Genomic DNA, 23,135 nt, shown 5'->3' with positions numbered 1-23,135 from the left:
AAACCCACCGAGCCCCACAAAATAGAAAAGCAAAACCTTTCTCCAAATCAATCTCCCCTTTTGTCTTCCCTTGCAGTTCTTGGGCTCCCTTTCTTGTAGTCATTTAGCTAAACTTCAGGTAGTGGGAAACATTTGGCATGAAAATGATTCTCCCATAGAGCCTCGCGTCGTTTAAATACTTGCAGGAACTGTGCGTTTGAAATAGGCTGAGACGTCCGTCCGTAAAGAACAGACGTTTTACTCTGCACCTTAGAGAGTTTAAAAGCCCGGGTCATTGAGTTCCACTGCTCCGCTCAGCCTGCATGAGGTACCACCTGAGTCAAATGGAAGTCACGAGGCGGTTTGAAAAGAAAAAGGGAAAAAAAAAAAAAGAAGAGGAGTGGCCTTGTAGGCAAGGACATTGAGATGCTGTGAAAGAGGAATTCTTGAGCCGCTAATGTGACCCTCCCTCAGAAATGAGCCTTGTCGTCAGGGAAATGACCCCAGAACTACAAATATTTGGGTTTGTTCTACTTTTCAATTTACCGCTCCATTTCAGAGAAATTAAAGCATCAACAACTAGTGTTTATGCAGGAGGCAGAAGGACCCAAACAGCCACATATATCTCGGTTTCATTCAAAACCTGGGAAAGCAAATCAATGAAGGATAATGGAAAAAGGATAAAATTAGCCCAGGCAGGGAGGAAGCGCATATTTGCTCCTAAGGTGACTCTCCTCAAAAAGAAAAAGGAAAGAAATAAAAGTTAAAACTTTCCCTCACATCAAAGGAGAGCCCACTGTTCATCAAGGTGACCGCCTGCCAGAAAAACTGACAAAGAAAGCCTCATTATTTATTTAAAGATGAAAACTTGCAACCCCTAAATCAAGTTGGTCCCTGTTGAGAAGACTTAACCCTCCCTTCCAATTAAGATTCGCCGGTCTAAAAACAGGCCAAGTGGCACCCGTGACTCCAGTTAGGAAGGCATCCCTTTAAGCTGCATTCCGAAACGAAGAAGGATCCATAAATCATGCCTCCTCTGGCATGAAACAAGAGATGCTAGGGTCAACTGAAATTTCTAGAAAAGGTGGAGAGGCGAAGCCACCCCAGTCACTTTCCTGCAGGTTGCAGTAATCACAGATGCCTCTTAGGAAAGGCATCAGGAGGTCTCCGGTACAAACACAAAGCTCCCCAGGAGAAACCCCGGTATGCAGTTCTCAGTCCCTGAGCAGACTCTGCTGCTCCAGGCCTATAAACTAACCTTCCTTTGGCTCTGATCCATCTTTCCTTTAGAAACCGCTGACTGCCCCCTGCTGAACTGTGTAGTCAATGAGAGGATTTCAGAGACCAGAGAAGGGAAAGGAAACGCTCGCTTGGAAGTCTGGACGGTTCCTTCCAGAACACAGCCCTACTGGATTCATGCACCCGTTCCAACACTCACAACTGCCTGCACATTGTTAAGCTTCATTTTGACATCCCTTAGTATGTCGATGGGGTGGGTAAGGAAGAGGGGGTAGTTAAAGATTTCCCCTCTGCTTTGCTGCGTATGGAAAAGTAGCATCAACACGCCCCATGTTAAAAAGAGAAACCCTTCCCTCGCTCTCCCCAGCTGAGCTGCGTGCCACACGCACGGGCTCACCCAAACTGAATGTGCCCGCTGGGTTGGCGATTGCATGTCTCAAATACGCTAGTCTCCCTTTGGGGCTGTTTCATTTTAGGGCCTGTCTTTGACTAAGTATTAAGATGCAGAGCCAATCACAGAGGGTATCATTTTATAAATAAAAAATAATCATGAAATAAATAGGATAGCAACTAATCAAGAAAATAGCAACAAGTAACAAATCCCCGGCAATTGTTTCTGAAGACTCGGCCCAGCTGTGTTTGTTTGAATTCATTCTCGATTGCAGGACCGTAGACGTTGGTGGGAGGAGAGATTCTCACATCTAAGATAGCTAAGGGAAAGCATTACACAGAGCTGACTAGTAGCCTAGAGCCAGACGGATGTCCTTCAGCCACACCTACAAAAGGCAGTGTAGCCTTGAAGTCACACAGGGCTGATTGGAATACCGACTACAAAAAGGTTCGAGGGAATTAAGTTCTGACGAGAACTGCGCGTTTCAGCTAGGCTGAGACTTTTGTAAAGACATGAGCAATTTCTTTTAAATACCAGATCTCTTGGTTCTGTTGATGTTATTTTCAACATGGTCTAAGTCAGGCCTAAGTGCCAGAGACACTTCAAAACAAAATGAAAGAAAAGTAAAAACTGTGACCTTCTGGGCAAAGATAGACTTTTAAATTCTACAAATTGGCTCCCCAAGAAGGTTGATCCTTTTTTGAAGTCATTCCAGACAGCCAGGGAATCACTCCAGTGTTGCAAGTGCCTGCTTTAAGGTCTCCTGTTCAATTTAGCGCTCCATTTCTGAGGAATTAAAACATGACTGACCGGGCTTGGTCAGGTGATAGGATCCGTCATCTCGAGTTTCTTGGTATCTCAGAACTCGAGTCCCCTCATCTTCAAAGAAAGTATAATGACGACATCTACCTCAAAAGTTGCTGGAGAGGTTAATGACAGAATGACAGAATGTCAATCTGGCTTGACAGACCGCCCAGCTCTTGGTGGAAACTGAATAAAAGGGAGTTGGTCCCTGAACATGTGAGCTGAGAAACCAACCTACAATCTGTGCATCATTAGCCCGTCAGTAATGAGGACAATATGGTCCAGCCCCAAGCCAAACCCTCCAGCCTAAGCCTAGCTTCAACTGACAGCCTAAGACGGAAGAGAGCCTTCTTCAGACTAAAGAAACAAATTGTGGGTTTATTTAAAAGAAGCTAAAAGCTGCTCCCATGTGCAAATACTTTCTAACAACCTCCAGTAATCTAAGAGAGCGAGAGACAGACTCAACCACTTCGGAAAGGTCACTTGTTCATTTAGATGAGCCTTAAAATTGATGGCATAGAATCAAGGAATCGTTAGCAATTTAACCTGTGATGATAATATCTATCAGAGAACAATATTCCTTGAAGTTGGCTAACAATTGATAGCTCTCTCAAATATACAAGATGGAGATCATGCCCGGTTTCTAAGAGCACTGGGACTTAAGATCATGGCTACAGTACTTGTAAGTGTTTGGTGGGAATTCAAACCCAGTTCCAAAGAACTCTGAAGCCTACATGATCTGACAGACTCTGTGACACTGTTCTACCTCGGCTAATAATACTATAGCATTCACCATGCCAGAGCAACTAGAGAGGGTCCTGAAGAAATGAATTATAAACTAAATGTATGTGGTACCAAACCCCAAAATGGTCCCCCAAAACCCTGACACCTGACCATTTTTGTTGCTTGTTTGTTTGTTTGTTTTTGTTATTCAAGACAGAGTTTCTCTGTGTAGCTTTGGAACCTGTCCTGGCACTCACTCTGTAGACCAGGCTGGCCTGGAACTCCCTGAGATCCACCTGCCTCTGCCTCCCAAGGACTGGGATTAAAGGCGTGTGCCACCACCGCCCAGCATCTATCCCACTTTCAAAGTTGATCTGCGAAGCCAAAAGAGTCTTGCCAGAATGACAATATGTCACTCTCGAGACTAGATTATAAAAGGCAACACGGAACCTGGGTGTGGTTCAGCCAGTGCAGGTTTACCTAGCAGCCCACGCTCCCAAATTCTATCCCCAGGAAGCATGTTGGCATGTACCCATAATCCCAGGGAGGTGGCAGCAGGAGGCCCAAAACTTCAAGGCCAAGTTAAGGCACTGGCTACCAAGCTAGACAACCTAAATTTGATCCCTGAGATCCACATGGTAGAAGGGGGGAAATAATTTCTATGAGTTGTCCTCTGACCTCCACACATACTATAGCGCACCTATGCCATATATAATAATCACACATGTATAGCACAGGTACACACAATATAAATGTAATATAGTGAGTTCAAGGCTAAACCTGGGCTTCATGAGACCCTGCCAATCTAAAGAAAAACAATAATAATAATTTTTTTTTTTTGGTTTTTCGAGACAGGGTTTCTCTGTAGCTTTGGTGCCTGTCCTGGAACTCGCTCTTATAGACCAGGCTGGCCTCGAACTCCCAGAGATCCGCCTGCCTCTGCCTCCCGAGTGCTCGGATTAAAGGCGTGCGCCACCACCGCCCGGCGATAATAATAATTTTTAAAGGACATTGCACATTCTGGCTTTGCTCTCTCAGTTGGAACACTTGATTTGGAGGCTGTCAACTGAAATAGCCTGAAGATATCTAGGCAGCCCAGTGGACAGCTCCTATTGCAAGAAAATGAGGCCACATTCCAACTGCCCTTTGGTAACCAGAGTGAAGCGGCATCTCCAACCCCCGCAGGGCTATGAAGACTGCCATTCTAACTCTGTTAGAACTCCTGAGCCAGAGCCACCCAAGATAAGCTGCTTCCAGCTTCTCAGCAGTACATACAGTGTGGAAGAAGAAACGTCTGCTGTCTTAAGCTGCTAAATCTGGGGAGAGTTTGTCATGCAGAAAGGAGTAATACGGTATAAAGATCAAACAGACGTCAAGACAAAGAAAACCTTAGTCAAGGGAAAGAGAGCAAACAAAGGGTACTACTAAAGGGTTTGGCACACTGAGTCTGACAAAAGGCAGACAGCTATCGGCAAACCCTTGCGCAGGCTTCCACAGGGCCATTCTACGTGTTGATTCTACGTTCACTTGTCAAAGCAGCCTAACCGTCCTGTAAGGTAGCGCCAGAATTATCTCCATTTTGCCGAAAGGAAATTGAGGCAGAAAAATCCTAAACAATGTGTCCGGACCAGTCAATAGATGAACAGTAAAGTTGCGATTCCCACTTAGATCAAAAAAGAAGTAAGGAGACACAGTCAGGACCCCCAGAGTGGTGTGCACATCTGTGTAAACCCCAAGACTTCAGTTGGGTTCGCAGATTATTATCATGATGAGATACATTATACAGCAATGGCCCAATTGTTTCATTTAATCATCAGCATAATCCCAGAAGAGAAGCACTAGAGATTTTTTTTAATCTCCATTTTACAGAGAAAATTTAAGCTAAGAAAGGGAAGAAATTGGGTGGTGGCGGCATATGCACGCCTTTAATCCCAGCAGTCAGAAGACAGAGGCAGGTGGGTCTCTGTGAGTTTGAGACCAGCCTGGTATACAGAGTGAGTTCCAGGACAGCCAGGATGAAAGAAAGAGAGAAAGAAAGAAAGAAAGAAAGAAAGAAAGAAAGAGGAAGGGAAGGGAAGGGAGGGGAGTGGAGGGAAGGAAAGGGAATAGAGAAAAGAGAAAAGAGAAAGGAAGGAGGGAAAGAAACAAAGAAACAAAGAGAGAAAAGAAATGTAAAAATGTAAGAAATCGCATGGATACCTGAATTTGCTACCAAGAGTCTCATGGGGAAATGGGGCAGGGGTTCCAACCCTTAATTAGGTCTGGAACTCTGAACCCCTCCTGCTAGCCTACCTGGGGACATCAGCTGTCTATCAACTTACTTCACAGATTTCTGGGGCGTGCATGGGAGAAGTTGCTAGAAACGGAACAGTGCCAGTGTGTCACCTTAATTTCATCCAGGAAAATCACATTTCTGTCCAGGCAGGATCACACTACCGCTGGAGATAAAGTTAAGCAAACAACAGCGGCATAATGAAAGTCGGAGCTTGAGGCCTCCTCCCAAGAGAATAAAACGGAAATAACCACCACTACCCCCACCAAAAAATATGATTTAATTAAATATACATACACACTGTTGAAGAGGAATCATTAAACCAGACTCCAAGGGGAGAAAATTTATTTGCTGGTTAATTTAAGAACAAAATAAAATAAAAACTGTATGACTGATTTCTTCCTCAATCTCGCTCCCCAGCAATTCAGTGGAGACATTCACATGGATTAAAACATGAAGGTTGCCATTTACAGAAAACCTAGAGGTTCCCACTCGCCTGGGAGCTGCACCACCAAAGCCACCCTCTTCTTCTTCCTTTATATGCCCTACACACACACACACACACACACACACACACACACTTGCATTTCCTTGGAACTGCAAGTCTACAATCCCATCACATCAGTGAGGGGCATCTTCCCCTCTCTTATCCTAGGTTTCTTTGCGCAGGACAGGGTGTGAGCTGCATGTCAGAGGTTCGTACAGTGCCCTCCCTGGGCTGGGTGTTCATTCTCAGGTCTGCCATGAGGCATAAAGCTTGCACTAATGACTGTTTCCCGGGCTATTATTGGTGAGACAATTAAGCCCTTGCAGACACTGAGCGGAGGGGCCTGTCTGCGGGCGGCTGCGGGCCTCTGGGTAATCAATCAAATTTCTCAGCTGCGCTGTCAATCAGACCTGTGCCTGAGCGGCGTCTATTGACAATTCTCAGCATGCAGGCGCTTTTCCGCTCCCTCACCTCTTTGGAGTTCACGGTCATATGGACTCTGAGCCTGCTGTTTTTTCATCACACATTGGAATTTTTTCATTTTTCTCTGCTTGTGTTGATTCTCCCCCCTGTTTTATCCTTTCAAGACTATCATAAAAAAAATATATAGTATTCAACACAAGTCCCCTGGAGGGCTTCTTGGCCGTGTTCTCAATATATATTATTCTGTATCTCATTTCTCTTTCTCCTTCTTACCCGAGACACCCCTCAGACTACAACCTGTGATCCCTTCAAAACCTCAAAACACCTGTACTCCATCGCTTTCAGTGTTTCTGACCATGTACCTACCACCGCTCCCCAGAGTCCAGGATGCCCTGCGTAATCACGGAGGTCAAATTGTTCTCCCCATGCCAGGCAGTACCTATTTTTATGTATTGAATATTGACAAATTATAATTGTGTTTAGGCGGTCTAAAGTAAAGGCTCTAAATAATATCTGGGTACTTTTCCTTTATTCCTTCAGTCAATCAGAAACAGCACCCCCCTTGACCAGTATTTCCCCATCTCCACCCCACCCCCAAAGATCCTAATTGTGTCATCAAACAATTGGCGGGTCCCTCGCATGCTATTTTTTCAATACTACGCTAATTTCAAATAATCTGGTCCTCAGACCAGTACTACCAGTTCGGGCTTGCAAAATCTGGTCAAAGTACACTAGAAGGACCTTCTTTTAAGTCATTGGAGTAGTAGTTAATTTTCAACATTGTACACTCAGCCGTCAGCACTAGAAACCACCTAGCTCAGTGAGAAACCCCATCATTTTCTATAAACAAAAAACAGGAGTCTTAGGTCCATTTGGAATTTCTTAGTATCTGTGCCCCTCCTCCACCTGACTACAGCAGGCGTGGGAGCCCAAACGCATGAGCTTGTAAACACAGATGTGTACTTGTGCGCGCGCACACACACACACACACACGTGCTTGACTGTGCACATTGAGTGAGCTATCCTCTACTCATCCTCAAACCTGGGTAAACCTTGGCTACACAAGTTGGAGGAAATGCAGCATTGAGGTGAAATCTTTTGCTCTTTGCACTGCACAAGCCCCCGGGTCATGTTCTCCTGGCTTTAACAACTCATAAGTAACTTCTCCACTCAACCCGTTGCCCAAGCAGCACCCGCGACAACTGCCAGTTTGTTACCAGTATCTTGACAGCTTCTTTCACACGTGAAAAATGGGAGTATAATCTCTCTTTATGAAATCCCTCCATGAAAAGGACTGTTGTCAGCACAGAAATAATCAGTTTACCCGGCGGTATCTTAATGAGCAAGCAAAAGCATAGCAGGAAGACACTAATAGCAGCTGACGCGCTGAGCCCCGATCGGGGTCCAGGCATGGTGCCAGGCACAGTGCATGCGTCGTCTTTCTACATCCCTGCTATACCCTGTCAGACGGGGTCTGCTGATAGACACACCACACAGATGAAGGGGCTTAAGGAGCCAGAGCAGCCAGCTCTCCATTCAACCCAGACAGTCCAACTCCAGCTTCAAAGTGCTTTGTTAGTCTGCCTGCAGAGTCTAGCCTCAGCACACTATCCGAGGGGTAGGTTTTGATGATGCTGGATTACAAAGTCTCTGGGGTGAGCACTCCTTGATTGACTCTCTATTCTACCAAATGGCACTCAGATACAACACACCCTCTCCTGCCGTGGGACCAAAGAGCTCCTCTTGTTCCCCAGGATAGCAGAGAGGGTTCTGTGAGGCTGGTTTCTGAGAAGCAGGTGAGTTGGCAGCTTCACGCCTAGCTCAGTCTCCTGAGCACTCAGTTGTAAGTATCGAGTCCTTCAGCTCTTTAACTATGGAGGTGCGCCCCCCCCCCACAACCCTTGTCTGGTATGGGAGAATGGTCTGTATTCTGTCAATTATATTTTAAATAAACGCTGATTGGCCAGTAGCCAGGCAGGAAGTATAGGTGGGACAACCAGACAAGAAGTAGAGGCAGGTCAATGAGGATAGGAGAATTCTGGGAAGGAGGAAGCCCATTCCTCTGCAGTCCTGGACCAGCCACAGAAGAAGCAAGATGTGACTGCCTCGCTGAAAAAAAGGTACTGAGCCATGTGGCTAACATATACAAGAATAACAGGCCAATCAGTTTAGAGTTAATGTAGACCTCTGTGTGATTTCTTTGGGTCGAAACGACTGTGGGAACCTGGCAGGACAGAAACCCCCACAACACTTGGCCCCTCTTCCCCATATAAATGCACTTCCTTCAGGCCAATGCCTTTGTTATGAGTGGTCCTTGGGACATACCACCACCAGATCAGCTTGTCTTGGCCCAGTGTCTGGAGCTTCCTCTGAACAGTGACCTCAGTCCACCAGGGTCCTCTCCCGGCTAGCTGCCTGGGATACTTTGGCACACAGGGATAGAGAGCAAGGGCAGGGCAACAGGAGGCGTGAGACTAGGCGTGGGCCATGGCAAGTCACGTGTGCTGAGGTAGAAAGTCACAGCACGGGGAAGACACTGCCTGGAACAGAATAGATACTGTGGAAAAGCTTGTGCCATACAGTTCTCGTTTTTATAAGCACAATGGTAAAAGGATGAAGGTTGCCTGGGCCTTAGGAGTAGGGAGGGACACATTTTAGAGAGCGAAGGGAAGCTAGGAATGAGCAGATTACTTGCCCGATGAGAGAAAGGAGGGAAGGGGGGTAAAGAGTAGAAGAAATAGGAAGAGAGAGAGAAAAAAAAGAAAGCAAGCAGGCAACACCGATGCCCTCTATAGTACGCATGGCATCCTAAATCCTCATCAATGATACATTTGCCTCTGAAATCAAGCAAACCCCTTAATTAGTCTCAACTAAAGTAAGAAAAAAAATCTTTCCCCTACCAGGCATGCATTTACATTTTGTCCTGAAGACAAACGTCATATTGTTGGTCCTAGACCAGGAAAAGGAAAGCCTGAAAGCTGTACCAGCGAGGAGAGCACGAACAAGGGCCTGACGCTCACTCTGTTCTTCCAAGCAGAGCCTATCATAAGCACACACATCCCTGCCAGCTACACGCTCAGCTGTCACTACCGTTGATCACCGTCGACAGTGTACACGCTCAGCCATCACTACCATTGATCACCGCGTACAGTGCACACGCTCAGCCATCACTACCATTGATCACCGCGTACAGTGCACACGCTCAGCCGTCAATACCATTGATCACCGCGTACAGTGCACACACGCTCAGCCGTCAATACCATTGATCACCGCGTACAGTGCACACGCTCAGCCGTCACTACCATTGATCATCGTCTACAGTGCACACGCTCAGCCGTCACTACCGTTGATCACCGTCTACAGTGCACACGCTCAGCTGTCAATACCATTGATCACTGTCCACAGTGCACACGCTCAGCCGTCAATACCATTGATCACCATCTACAGTGCACATGCTCAGCCGTCACTACCATTGATCACCGTCTACAGTGCACACACCCAGAAATCAATACCATTGATCACCGTCTACAGTGCACACACCCAGAAATCAATACCATTGATCACCGTCTACAGTGCACACACCCAGCAATCAATACCATTGATCACTGTCTACAGTGCACACACCCAGCAATCAATACCGTTGATCACCGTCGACAATGTACACACTCAGTCATCACTACCATTGATCACCATCTACAGTGCACACACCCAGCAATCAATACCATTGATCACCATCTACAGTGTACACGCCCAGCTGTCAGTACCATTGACCACCCTCTAGAGTGCACACGCCCAGCTGTCACTGCCTCTGATCACCATCTACAATACAGTCCTCACTCCAACATCACCCCAGCCTTGTTGTCCCCACAGTGTGATTATTAAACTCTCCCGTAATCCATCCGATTTGCAGGATAGTTTCCTGTCCATGGAAAGCAAGCACATTTTAGCTCTAGGCTGGTTGCTTACAGGATTCCTTTGCCCACTTTTGCCTAATTCTCTCCTTTCATTGGGGAAGCTGGACGCTGAAGTGAGTTATTGAAAAGTCAAAGGAAAATGGGAGCAGAGTCTTCAAGCCTGGCGGAGTGAGCGGAAATGGCTCCTTGCCTTAATGGAGCTGCAAATGCAGGGGTTGTCGTCCATGTAGCACTTGGCATGCGGCCCACAGGTCTCATTATGCCACAATTACACCCAGATGTCAGACATCAGAGTTAGCATTGAAAGCCAGGGGAGTGGGAGAGTGTTTAAAGCAGTCCGTGCCCGTCTTCCGCAAGAGCTAAAGTGAAGGCAGCGCTGTTTTAACACAGCACACGCTTTTCCCAACTAGCCATTGACAAGAAAGAGTTACGTAGGTACTTACTATTTATAACCCATGGCCACATCCACAAAGTACTTCCTCCTCTGTCGATAGACATTGTCCTTAAATCCCTTAAACAGAAAAAAGATTAAGTTACTTAACAAAGTGCCGAAAAATTAGCCACCGAAGGCCTAAAAGAAAATCACTGTGGTGTTTATTGAGTGTTCAGTTCAAATGTAAATCTTATCCTCAGGGGACCGACTTGATGACATGGGCAAAGGCGAATTGTGCTTACAGTAAAACCTCTTTCCATCTGGGTCTGCTAATTTGGGATGTGTGGGAATTTGGGCCAAAGTTTACCTTCCCACTGGGCAAGCAGCGGGGCTTAGTTAAGTAAACTACTATTTTCCCCAGTTTCTTTAGGTTTTCAAGTATCATTTACGAGTCATTGATCTTAATAACTGGTTAATCTTAGCCTATTCATTAAAACAGGTTTGACGCGTTTAACCAAATTTTAATTGCTGTGTGTAAATAACTAATAAATGAAACATCTATTAAAGACTCGGTCGCTCCGAGTAATTATCAAATCCCCAAATTAGCGCGAATTAAAGAGGCTTTGCTGTACTTTCCCATCACACCATGCAACACGAGGACAAGCTTCACGCACAAGGGCAGGCTAGCTCCATTCATCCCACTGAGGGACTCTCCGTCATTAATGTGTCTTCGCCAACTGCCCGATTTTTATCTAAATTTTCCAATTATAATTTAAAAATATTTTTACTTAACCTCGTCCTTTTGGGAAATTAAATACTGAGTCTGTCATTTTTTGCTCCCATGAACTCCTGACAAGTTTCCCTGTTCTACTTCCTGGTCTACCCAACCATCTCTCCTCACGTCAATGGGCTTCTCATTTTTTCCTTTTCTTTTCATACTAAGACAACCAATTCTTTCTGGATTTGTTTCTTCAAGGTGTCAAAAGTCCTGGAGGAACTGTGTCTACTTCTTACTTGTATAAGCATATACCACCATGAGCAGCCAGGAGATAGAAAGCCATGAACCACATAGGACAAGCCAGAGTGTAGTCTACAGGGTCTATAAGATTCAACGGTAGGTAAAGGAGGTACCTACAGGGTCTAGCTGCCAAAGTAACAATACAGTCATTGCTGCAAGGTAGGATGTTCAATAGGAACACCAACTCACTATTTCAAGTTTTCACAACTTGATTCTCTTGTCTAGCTGAAAGAGAATGGGGCTCAAGGCCAAAATCCTCATGGAGCTGTGTGCTGGACATGACTGAAGGGTTACCTTTCTTTTTGGAATAGCCAGAGTTAGCAATGGAGGAGGGAGGAAAATACCGCCTCAGATCACACTAAGACTCTGTAAAAATGAGGAAACCCACACACAGTAACCAGCATTTTCCCCCTCTTTGGGCCTGGAATTCAGATTGTTTAAACAAAGGCTGGTAGGCAGGCTTGTAAAACCCTAAAATGCTTATAGACAAAGCTTGTGACTATAGTTACCACATTTACAAATAGGTCTTTGGCCTAAATAAAAGGTCTCCTGCTGTAGAGGGTAGACAGAATCATGCTGGCAAGTGGGTTCCTCGCTCACGAGTAAAACAGGCTACCTGGGGTGGGAAAGCTGAAGAATTCCAAGCACATTCATGATTCGAAATGAAAGTAGGCCAGGAAAAAGGGAAAAAAGAGTCCCATGAAAAGCATAGCATCTGTCCCCCGGTTCCTGCCAGGCTGGACACCATGGCAACCGCATCAAAATCTGCTGGTTTCCAGAAGATTCTCAACCCTCGCCTCAGCAAACACCTGCACCTTTTCCAGGGACACAAGAGAGAGATTTGCTCATCACGCCTCATTAGCCCAGAGTGGCAGTGATTACAAAATGCGCGGGGCATCCAGAGCGTCCTGAATTCATCCGCGGACTGGCATAGTAAGAGGCGCTAGCTAACGGAATCAGCCATTCCAGACACGCGCCAGTTTTGGCTACCCATTCTGAACTGGAGCCAGGGGTAGGGTACCAGCTAAAAATACAAGATGCCCAGTTCCAGTTTCAATTTCCGATAAATGATAAATTTTTTCCAATTCTACTGGGCAACCTTATATATTTATTTGTAAAACTCTGGTGACTCTGGGACCCAGAGAGAGCCTCCTGTACAACCCCAACCCCAAATTAAATCAAAGTGAACTGAAGACTCAGCCTGAGCCCTAATGTGCCCAGTTCAATTTATGAGGCAACTCAAGCAGGCATCTCAAACAGCTCAAGCCTGGTGCGATATTAGAACCACTTGGGGCGATTTTAATAATACTTCAAACCTGGCCCTTCCTCCCGGAGATTCTGATTTAAGCTCTGAAAAGCGAGGACATACTTTTTTTTTTTTTTAGTTCCCCACAGATGATTGAAGTGGGTCACTTTAGCTGAGCCTCGCTGAGCTAGGATGCTAATTCTCACACCTGGACCCCATGGAATCTGCTACAGACCCTTTTCCACACAGACCCCCCTACCCAGTCTGCTGGTGGAAAGCCTCCTTGCCTGAGCTTCTGGGGAGCGTCTTGAGGTTTCTTTTTTTAATACATAAATATATATATATATATATATATATATATATATATATATATATATATCAGAAGAGTGAATCTTGGACCACACCTTGGAAGACCCTCCAAGTCTAGGCCCTGGCAAGTCAAAATCCTGGATCCATATCCCCCAGTGTGAGCTTCACCTGGGAGCTCTCAAGACATGCAGACTCTTAGCCCTCCTTAGTGATTCACTGTATTTCAAAGTATTTCCCAGTCAATTTCTTTGTCTATTAAGATTTGAGAGCCGCGGGCCCATGTATTTAACACTTTCTCAAAGCAGCACAGTACCAGGTGTTTCTTTGGGGCCACCAACAAGCTCCCAAATCACGACACAGACTTACCATTAGTTTTGGATGCCTGGCCTAACTTATGCACATTTCTGGCTAGCTCTTTTAACTTAAATTAACCTCTTTCTCTTTCTCTGCCTTTTGCCTTTGGGTTTATTACCTTTTTTCTGTATATCTTACTTTTATTGCTCCTCTATGTCTGCTGACTGGCACCTGCCTAGCTTCTTGCCCTGGGCATGTCCCTCAATCTCTCCTTCTCTCTCATTTTGTTTTGTTTATCCTCTCTGTCCTTTTTTTTATTTTTCCGTTCAAAAATTTACACTTCCTCCCCTCCTCCCATTCCTCTCCCGCTCCCCAACTAACCCTCCTCCCTCCCCTCCCTCCTTAAGAGAGGGCAGGGTACCCTGCCCTGTGGGAAGTCCAAGACCCTCCCCCCGCCCCCCCGCCATCCAGGCCTAGGAAGGTGTGCATCCAAATAGACTAGGGTCCCAAAAAGCCAGAGAATTTATTTATTTATTTATTTACATATATAGTGTTCCGCCTGCATGTTTGCCTGCGGGCCACAAGAGGGCACGAGATCTCATTACAGATGGTTGTGAGCCACCATGTGGTTGCTGGGACTTGAACTCAAGACCTCTGGAAGAGCAGCCAGTGCTCTTAACCTCTCAGCCATCTCACCAGCCCTTGTTTATCTTTTTGAGCCTAGATTCCTCCTCCTATTTATTCTCTCTGCCTGCTGACCCCGCCTATCCTTTCTCTGCCTATTTATTGGCTGTTCAACTCTTTCTTAGGGCAACTGATTGGTCTGATAAAGATGAAACAGATGCAACACATCTTTTCATAATTAAACACACATCCTCACATCATTGAACAAATGCAGCACAAACAAAAGTAACCTTTACACAGTAAAAATAATATTCTGCAGTATAAACAAATGTAACACATCTTTGTCTGGTTAAAAAAAAATATCCCACAACACAGCATGATTTATGTTCCAAGCCCTCCCTGGACTATCCCACAGCAAGAGTCCCTCTGTCATTCCTAGAACTTTAATCATTCTCAGATGTAAGAAGTGCTTAGACAACCCCCCCCATCCACATCAAATAAAAACTCACAAAAGCACCAGCTTACCAATATCAGATTTTGCATAATGAACATTTGGTGTGCTTATAACAATGGCAAGAGACATAGGGGATGGCTAAGTACTTGCAATAATTTCAAGTGGCTGCACAGGAAATAAGTGGAGATATTATAAAGCAGGTGTGACTGGGAGTAATGGAATAAAATTAAGCACAGAAAAAAATGTACTCCTGGTGTTGGAATACCTCTTGTTCACAGCAAGGTCAGTGGCTCCTGCGGTGGCTTCATCCAAATGGCTATACTCCTTCCTCCGGGGTAAGTGATTTTTAAAACTCCACTAAGGGAGCCTTTAGACATGGGAGGTCCTCAAAAGCACCTCTACTGTCTCCATATTGATCTGGATGGCTTAATACGACAGTTCCCTCACTGAATTTAGGCATTTCCTGTTGCCAAATTGCCTTCTGGTTGCTTTCTTAAGTAGGCTTTTCAAACACCCTTTTGAGGTCCATAAGAATTTCTATTTCCGCTTTTTACATTCAAGAACCCCAAGGTTCAGAGGTACATGGACCTCAGCAAGGTCTTTCTGCAAGTTAGCAGCTGGTATCCATGTAGTCTCCATCCTCCAAATCATGTGAACCAGCGTGCACTAATTCCAGTTCCACCGAGACTGGGTGAGAGAGGGGAAATAATTAAAAGCTTTAGTAAAGATGACTAAAGCCACTGTTTGGTTTTTTTTTTTTTTAAGTTTTTTGAGACAGGGTTTCTCTGTAGCTTTGGAGCCTGTCCTGGCACTAGCTCTTGTAGACCAGGCTGGCCTAGAACTCACAGAGATCCGCCTGCCTCTGCCTCCTGAGTGCTAAAGCCACTGTTTTAATGGGTTTTCCGTGGCTGCTGTGTGAAGTACTGTGGATTTCTATGCTATGCTGCGAACACAACACACTATGTATGCATTATTTCAGCTTTTTACATATAATGCAACAATTAGGTTGCTGAACCATTTATTTGAAAGGAATGCTTGAATTGGTTTGATATTGCACCAAATGACTACTTTGCATGATAGTTGGTTACTGTTGAACTTGTCCGTGGATCCCGAACTGAAGAAGTGTGCAGTGGTTAAAGCAAGGTCCCAGATGCTGGTGCTACTGCCGATCCTACGCCCACACTTAGGTACCATTATTCAGGGTACAATGATACAGTTGCACTCTCAAATTTTCTCCGTCTTCAATAGTGTGAGCTTCTGCGAGCCGTTACCCTCGTAACACAAAGGCTTCCTTCCACTAAGCATGACAGAGCCATTTAGATTTCACTGTTCTATCCGCCCACTGCTAGATGCCGGGGTAGGGAAGGACGCTCATAATGAATGTGTATATTGCTTACTTCGCTGTACTTCATTCTGGCCATAAAGAAGTTCAGGGTCTCTTGTGTTAAATAAAAACTGATATAAAATGGGGCGGGGGAGAAAGATGGGAAATGCTCACCCAAGTGTCATATTTCTCTAACGGTGGTCACTTTTATTGGAGTAGAGGAGGAAATGGTGGATAGATTCGGAGTGGCTGTGGGAAGGATGTCTCTTCCATCACGGCCTTACTCTAAAGCCCTTCTTCTGCCTTTCCGTCGAGACTGAAGTCAAGCATATAACTCAGCTCCTAACTACCTCCAGTCAAGGAAAATGGCAAGAATTTTACTCTCTCACCGAGCCCCATCACGTCCGGTCTTCCCTAGTTCCCCAAAGGTGTGATCAATTTTTCAGTTCATCGTTCTTCCAAGGGTCACCATCTGCACGTATATTTTAGGCTGTCTAATTCCACAGAAATATCCTCCAAGGCATACAATCTCCTCCCCTACCCAACTATTTTATAAATAAACCGTATGTGAAAATGCCATCTTTCTGACCTCCTTCCAGCCAACACATGTACAGGGGAAGCTTAATCATCTCAAAGTCTGCTCTCAGTTGCGGGGGGATAAATAGGAAATTACAGCACAGAATACAGTACACACAGCATCTGGCATAGGGCAGAGCCGGCCGGGAGAGGACCCTGAAAGGGATCCAGCGAGACACTTACTGGGTGGTCCGCATCAAGCTCGGTTCCGTACATGAGAACTCTGCGCGAGCACCTGTCTAACTCGGAGATCTTCCGAGGAAACCACAGCACATCCGCCAGTTCTGTTGGGAACAGCGCAGGTTCGACAGTATTAGCTCGCGGGGCCGTGCCTTTCCCTCTGCGTCATGCGTCAGACTGCAAAAGCACACAACAAGCAAGAAAAGCGAAAATCCCCCTTGCCTTCTTCCTCGGTCCAAATGCTCTCAGGCGGATCCAGGGTCACGATGGTGGTCTGAAATTTCAGCAGCTGGATGAGCTCGTTGAACTCGGTTTTGCCACATTCGCAGTCCACAAAGATTTCAACTTCAGAGCTTCTTCGCCGGGATCTCCTGGATTCAATGTGAACCATGTTGACATGTTTTTCCTGTGGAAACATGCGTGATATATCTGAATCACACTCCGGTCACGGTGAATAAGTGTGTATGTAGTCATGTGTGGCTATCAAGGAGTGAAGTGTCAAGTACCTACAGGAGAGGACTGGGTACGCTTTAGTGAGAACTTTCCCAGCTACTACTTTGATTAATAAGGAAGACTAATTGCCATGCCTCCATATAGGTTGTCCTGTCTTATAATAAAAAGAGGAAGGCATTGAAGACTTATAAAAGAAAGGCACTATAAAATATATCTTGATCGTAAGCATCATTTCTCAGAGGAGTCCACATCCCACAGCTACTGAGTGAGGATTAGCAAGGACATTAGCCTGCCTATTACATTACCATAATGTAGTATCCTAAACTTTGTGTTTTCATACTCTAGAAAAATACAAAGCTCCACATCTCCATCTTACAATAATAAAAGGCTTCCTTTTAAAATGAAGTTTAAAAATAAAGCAATCATATAGAGTCAGGCATGATAACGCATGCCTAAAATCCCAACAGCCAGAGGAAAGAGGCAAGGGAATTGCAAATTCTTCTAGGCCACATAGCAAAATGCTTTCTACATATAACGATAACTTAAAAATAAAAAATAAAGCAACCCTTTTTTAGAAAAATTGTGACTAATAAAAATGCCAAGCAGAGCCGGGCGGTGGTGGCGCACGCCTTTAATCCCAGCACATGGGAGGCAGAGGCAGGTGGATCTCTGTGAGTTCGAGACCAACCTGGTCTACAAGAGCTAGTTCCAGGACAGGCTCCAAAAGCCACAGAGAAACCCTGTCTTGAAAAACCAAAAAAATAAAAATAAAAATGCCAAGCAGAAGAGAGAGGGTGTGTAAAATAACCTATGATTTGGAAAATATTGATCAAAGCGTAGCCCAAACTTTAGGAAAATAAACAGGAAAAGGATGGAAGAGAGGCTGTCCCAGGCAAAAGAAAAACAGGCCAAGTGCAGGGAAGAGGCAGAACACAGGAATAATACCCCTAAACAGGAGCACATAGCGACTCTCTGGCATCTGCCGGGCTAGCTTCACTGGGCTATATTCTGCAGCTGTCATCTTATGAGTCTTCTTACAACAAGTTATTCCATGAAGAATCGTGACTTTAATGCTTAAAAATGTGGTTGAAGTTTCCCATTGGCACGCCTTTCTCCTTTGTCGATTGTCGGCTCAGGTCTCCTCGCCATGCCCTGCCCCACAAGCACACGCCTCCCTGTCACACTGGATTTCAGCGCAGCTTCAGAGACATGCCTAGATGTTCTCATTCTCTTTTTTATTAAGCTTTGCAATAATGCTATATCTTATAAATTAGCTAATATAATCAAAGTGGGGTTAATATTAAGTTCAAGGCCCAAAAGACTCCACGTTCTTTGTGTCACTTTGGGCTTTTAACGTATGCTTGGGTCAGAGTGGATATTTGTAGACCAGGGCACTGAGGTCCCAGGGGGTTGAGGGCTTTATCTAAGGCCCGGTGACTAGCTGAGGGCAGTGTGCAAATTCAAAGTGCAAACCCCTTCTATGGGGATTTTTTTTTCCACAGCACCCAGCTGTCTAATTGAATTGGCTTTGCCTTTGGGCCTTGTGTGGACACAGGCCTACATGGCATAATTCTGTGTAAAATACTACTCCAGATTTCCATTAACACTGTTTATGGTCCCTCATCTTTTCCTCAAGGCCAGAAGGGAACGAGGAAACGTTTTCTGAATCAGGTTAATCCCCATCTATGGTCATCTAGGGACATCACAAATAATGCCTCCTGTCTGCACTTAACAAAACACCCTCATATTCTTTCATCCCAACAACCCAGTTAGGTAGGAATTATCATTATTGCCATTTTACAAATGAGGAAATTGAACTGAGGAGCAGGTAATGATTGACCAACAAAGCCAGCACAGGTCCAAATCCCCGAACTATGTGTCTACTATTCCACAGCCTAAGGCACAGGAAGAGCCGAACTCTTCAACTTACATCCCTGGCAACCAGCCATTGGCATCCAACAAGACACATTTGTGAGGGTTTCTACTTAAGGTGGTGGAAACAGCAGGTGTACAAGGCATTCCCCTTCACCCAAGTTCTTTATTTAGGACACAAAACAGGGATTTATGCCGGAGATAAATACCTTTCTAGAAGTCATTCCTTCAAAATATATGTGTGTATACATACATATAGATAGATAGATAGATAGATAGATAGATAGATAGATAGATATACAGCTTTACATAACACACATTATTAAGGAAGTGTCTGTATTCATGTATCTCACTTTATGCAATAAATATGCTTTCATTACATAAGCACAGTTCAAATTTAGTAAATCAAAGCAGGGTATAGAATCTTGATATTTGGAAGCACCGTGTGTGTGTGTGTGTGTGTGTGTGTGTGTGTGTGTGTTTGCATTTTCAACTGCAAAGTTCCCACTTTTGAATTACAGACTTTCTTACCTGGCAACAGTGTACAGGATTCCTAATAGGCTAACTCTGAGCTAATAAATTACAGTTCCCATGAAGTTAGGCAGAGCCAGCTTCCCTTGTAAAATCCTCATGATAATCGGTTCCGTCCAAGTTTTTTCTGATGTTAACCAGAAATGGATTCAGGAATGGCTTTAGATCAGGCGACAGGTCTGCAGCCAGGCACATGGCCGCCGTAAAGTTGCAAACGGGCACCTTGCATTTACCTGGAAGAGTCTCAGTGCTTTCACCAGCCCTCCGACCTCATTCTTCAAGGAGAACACAACTGCCGTCTTGCCGCTCTCCGCGGTGTCACTTCTGCCGCTCCCTTTGCTTCCCCTCTTGTCCTCATTCTTGCCAGCAATAGCTTTATTTAGCTTCAAGAAATAGAAGCACAAATATCAGCCAGATTCCAGAGGTCTCCATAATTTAATTTGTCTAGAGATCCCACTTGAATGCCGGACGCCCTATCCATCACACTAGCTCACAGTGGAGTCCTCATGGCGCTCAGCTGTCTGAAATTCTAGTCTCCTCTATGCTGCGGTACTCTTTGCACTGTTTCAAGGTAGTGTCTAGAGGATTAATTTAAAGGAAGGCTAGGTTTCCTTTAGTTTGATGGTGATGAAAACCTAATTATCAGTAAGAACAGTGGGTCTCAACCTTTCTAATGCTATGACCCTTTAATACAGTTCTTCATGTTGTGGTGACCCCCAACCATAAAATTACTTTCATTGCCGCTTGATAACTGTAATTTTGCTACTGTTATGAATTGTGATGTAAATATCTTATATTTCTGATGATCTTAACAACCCCTGTGAAAGGGATATTCGACCCCAAACTGCAGAGGGAGTCACAACCCACAGGTTGAGAACCACTGCAATAGTATAAAATAATATATGTAGATAATCTCTGCCTTTCTTTTTCTCTTTTTTATTAAATTCTTTCATTTATTTTACATGCCCACCACAGTTTCCCCACCCTCCTCTTTCCCCGTTCCCTCCCCCTCACCCCAATCTATCCCCCCATCCACTCCTCCTCCTTTCAAAAAGGAATTCCTGCCTTTGTTTTCAGGCAATTTTGCAGCATAAAATCCGGTTATTTATCTTCATTGGTCCATCTGTAAACTTTATTAATTAGTAAAAATACCAAACATAAGACCAAACATACTTTTAGCAGAGCAAAGGTAGCTTCAATGAAGTCTCTTAAAACAGAAGTATTTATTGCATTCTGAAACAAGTCAGGACATGGGTGAAAAAGGATAATTTCTTCATCCGAGACCCACATTGCCATCCCAAACCATCAGTCTAAAGCTTCCTGCCCACTGAGGAAGTCCACGACAGAACAGTGTGTCCAACCAAGCCTGCTGTGGGAAACTGGTCCTGGACAGTGACTAGTACATTTCCATCACAAATAAAACAGGCAGTCGGAAAAGCAGAAGAGAGAAAGAACCACCTAGCTAATCACTAGGAACAACCAAGAGAATCTGAGCAATAACTAAGTTCTTTTAGCTAAAGATAAAAATAACAGGTTCGAGCAATTCAAGGCACATTGCAGAATTTGAGAAACAAAGCTGGGAACTTTTCATTTGACAGACAATATGAGATTATGACAGTCTATTTTGTACTCATTGCATATGAAAGCAGAGTTGGGCAAACAGAGATCTCTCTCTCTCCCTAGCTAATAGTAGGATAACATAATCACACCGGTCCACGACATCCTCATAGAACCGAGACCCACACGTTTATAAGGACCCCAGTGAAAAGTGATTTGCCGCTGTCTTCCTTCAATTTCTCTCCTAGCTTTATTTTCATGCATTAAGATTGTCTCACTCGCTGAATTTATATTTAATAGGAAAGGATATTTTATTATTTATGGCTTGAGGGAGAGAAGTTTATGCCAGCACTGGCATTTGACAGTGGGTTTAGTCATTTAAAAGCTCAGATTTCTTCATAGTCTCAACATCTGCTTCAGCCTCTCCACATCATCCCCAGATCTCCTATGTCTAAGGAGCATTTTTCTGTAAAAGGGTCATACATTACCCATAACTGATGTTTTTTTTCTGTGTTTCCCTCCTGGCATTCTGTTCTGACTCCAGAATTCCTCAATGTAACTTCTTATCCAAATATTCATGATATTTGAGCGTTAGAAAATTCTATTTTACATTTTGGCCTCATTTTCACAAATTGATTTAAATAGTGCTAAGAAAGTTACTGGGGCTATTTTTCAACATTTGTGAGGTAATAAGCAGAACGCACATATATGGAATTAAAGCATTCAACATGATTTTTTTTTCTCTGACAAGCTGAATTAGGAATCTGTTGACAAACAGGAAAGACAACAGTGAAGCAGCCCCTAAAATTTTAATAATGACAGAAGCCTGGATATATTTTGTTAGTAAAACAAAAGTACTGTTTTTATTAAATCTCATAACTATTGCTCAAATTAGGATCTAAACCTTTGCAAGAACTGTAGCTTTACAAATACCATTCTTTAATGTCAATATTTTAAATGCAAAAATATCTTGCAAATATTGACACAAGGAGTATTTCATTATTTCATCCATTAACCTATACAAAGGGGAATAAAGTAGCATGCAGGAAAACCTCTGGATGACAATGGCTCCTCTTTTTATTTCAAAACCTGTGCTTCAAATCAAGAATACACATTCTGTGTTCAAAGACAAGTTAAGGTGGGGAGGGATATAGGAGACATACTGTCTTGTAGAAACCATAAGAATATATTTAATTCTGTTTCCCAAATCTTCCTATAGGCCTTTCAATGTTCTATCCTTTGAGGGAGGAGTGAATTTAGGAGATTGATTCGCATAACCTTCCACTCTTCACCATAAGGAATTTGACTATTTGAGAAAAGTGTGTCTCTTCACAATTAGCCCCCTGCTTTATTTTGTGAAGAGCTCAGGTAGACAGAAGGGAGGTGATGAGACAAGACTACAGAGGAGGAGGGAGTTGAAGTGCATGCTTCCTCTACAGCAGGTGTCCATATGGTGCGGTTAAAACAATTGCTGCCCTCCAGAACACCGGAGAGTGCCAAGTACTCACTGTTAAGCTGCCAACTAGCTGATGCTCTTCAGGCACTGCTGAATCCAGGGACAACCCTCTCCTGGCCCAGTATTTACTGGAAAACATCATCATTGCGGGCTGCATGGATCCCGATGTAATTTTCTTTCTCAGCAGCAGGGGGGACCAGAGGGGCAACCCTGGCAGAGATGAAGGAGGAAGAGGCCAGTGACAGCAGCCTGCTCGGGGCGCTGTCCAGAAACCCTGGTGCTGAAGAGCAGTGTGCTTGCCTCCCTCCCTGTGTTCTTTTATATGAGTGACTGGTCACTGATGGAAAGCTGATTAGAAAAAACTCATTTCTGGTTGCTGATGGCCACAGTCAGATTACAGATCTGAAGCCTGGGGTTATCTGAGCTCATGATGAGATTTGCTTGTTTCCTAGGTCGAGTAGCTCTTTGGGGGGAGATGATGGAGAACAATAGCATCGGGGTGATTTTTCTCTTCTTGCAACAAAACACAAGTCCTCTAAGATTAGCTCTCAAGCCTGCTACTGGAAAGTTACCCACAGTCTTTAAGCAGCTATGAATTTAAGGGCTTTGTGCTTTCTAAAAGTAATAAAAAAAAAT

At 44.4% G+C, this 23,135-nt stretch overlaps 1 protein-coding gene across 1 annotated transcript in view; it reads right to left on the bottom strand.

The window, feature by feature from the left end:
• Positions 1-22,776, bottom strand: part of Tph2 (tryptophan hydroxylase 2) — a 100,084-nt gene extending 77,308 nt beyond the window's left edge. Inside the window, exons 1-5 of the mRNA XM_041670759.1 lie at positions 22,552-22,776; positions 19,720-19,869; positions 16,853-17,036; positions 16,634-16,734; positions 10,676-10,743 (exon numbers count right to left, since the gene is read on the bottom strand). Of these exons, the coding sequence (XP_041526693.1) occupies positions 10,676-10,743; positions 16,634-16,734; positions 16,853-17,036; positions 19,720-19,869; positions 22,552-22,656 (608 nt within the window). The 5' untranslated portion in view covers positions 22,657-22,776. The remainder of the gene's footprint in view (positions 1-10,675; positions 10,744-16,633; positions 16,735-16,852; positions 17,037-19,719; positions 19,870-22,551) is intronic.
• Between the last annotated feature and the right edge of the window lie 359 nt (positions 22,777-23,135).

The sequence above is a fragment of the Microtus oregoni genome, unplaced genomic scaffold (assembly GCF_018167655.1).
Source record: "Microtus oregoni isolate MIOR12 unplaced genomic scaffold, Mior012 000001F_ref0000356, whole genome shotgun sequence".
Lineage (NCBI taxonomy): Eukaryota > Metazoa > Chordata > Mammalia > Rodentia > Cricetidae > Microtus > Microtus oregoni.
The sequence above is the reverse complement of the archived record's forward strand: the minus strand, read 5'-3'. Positions and strand labels throughout refer to the sequence as shown.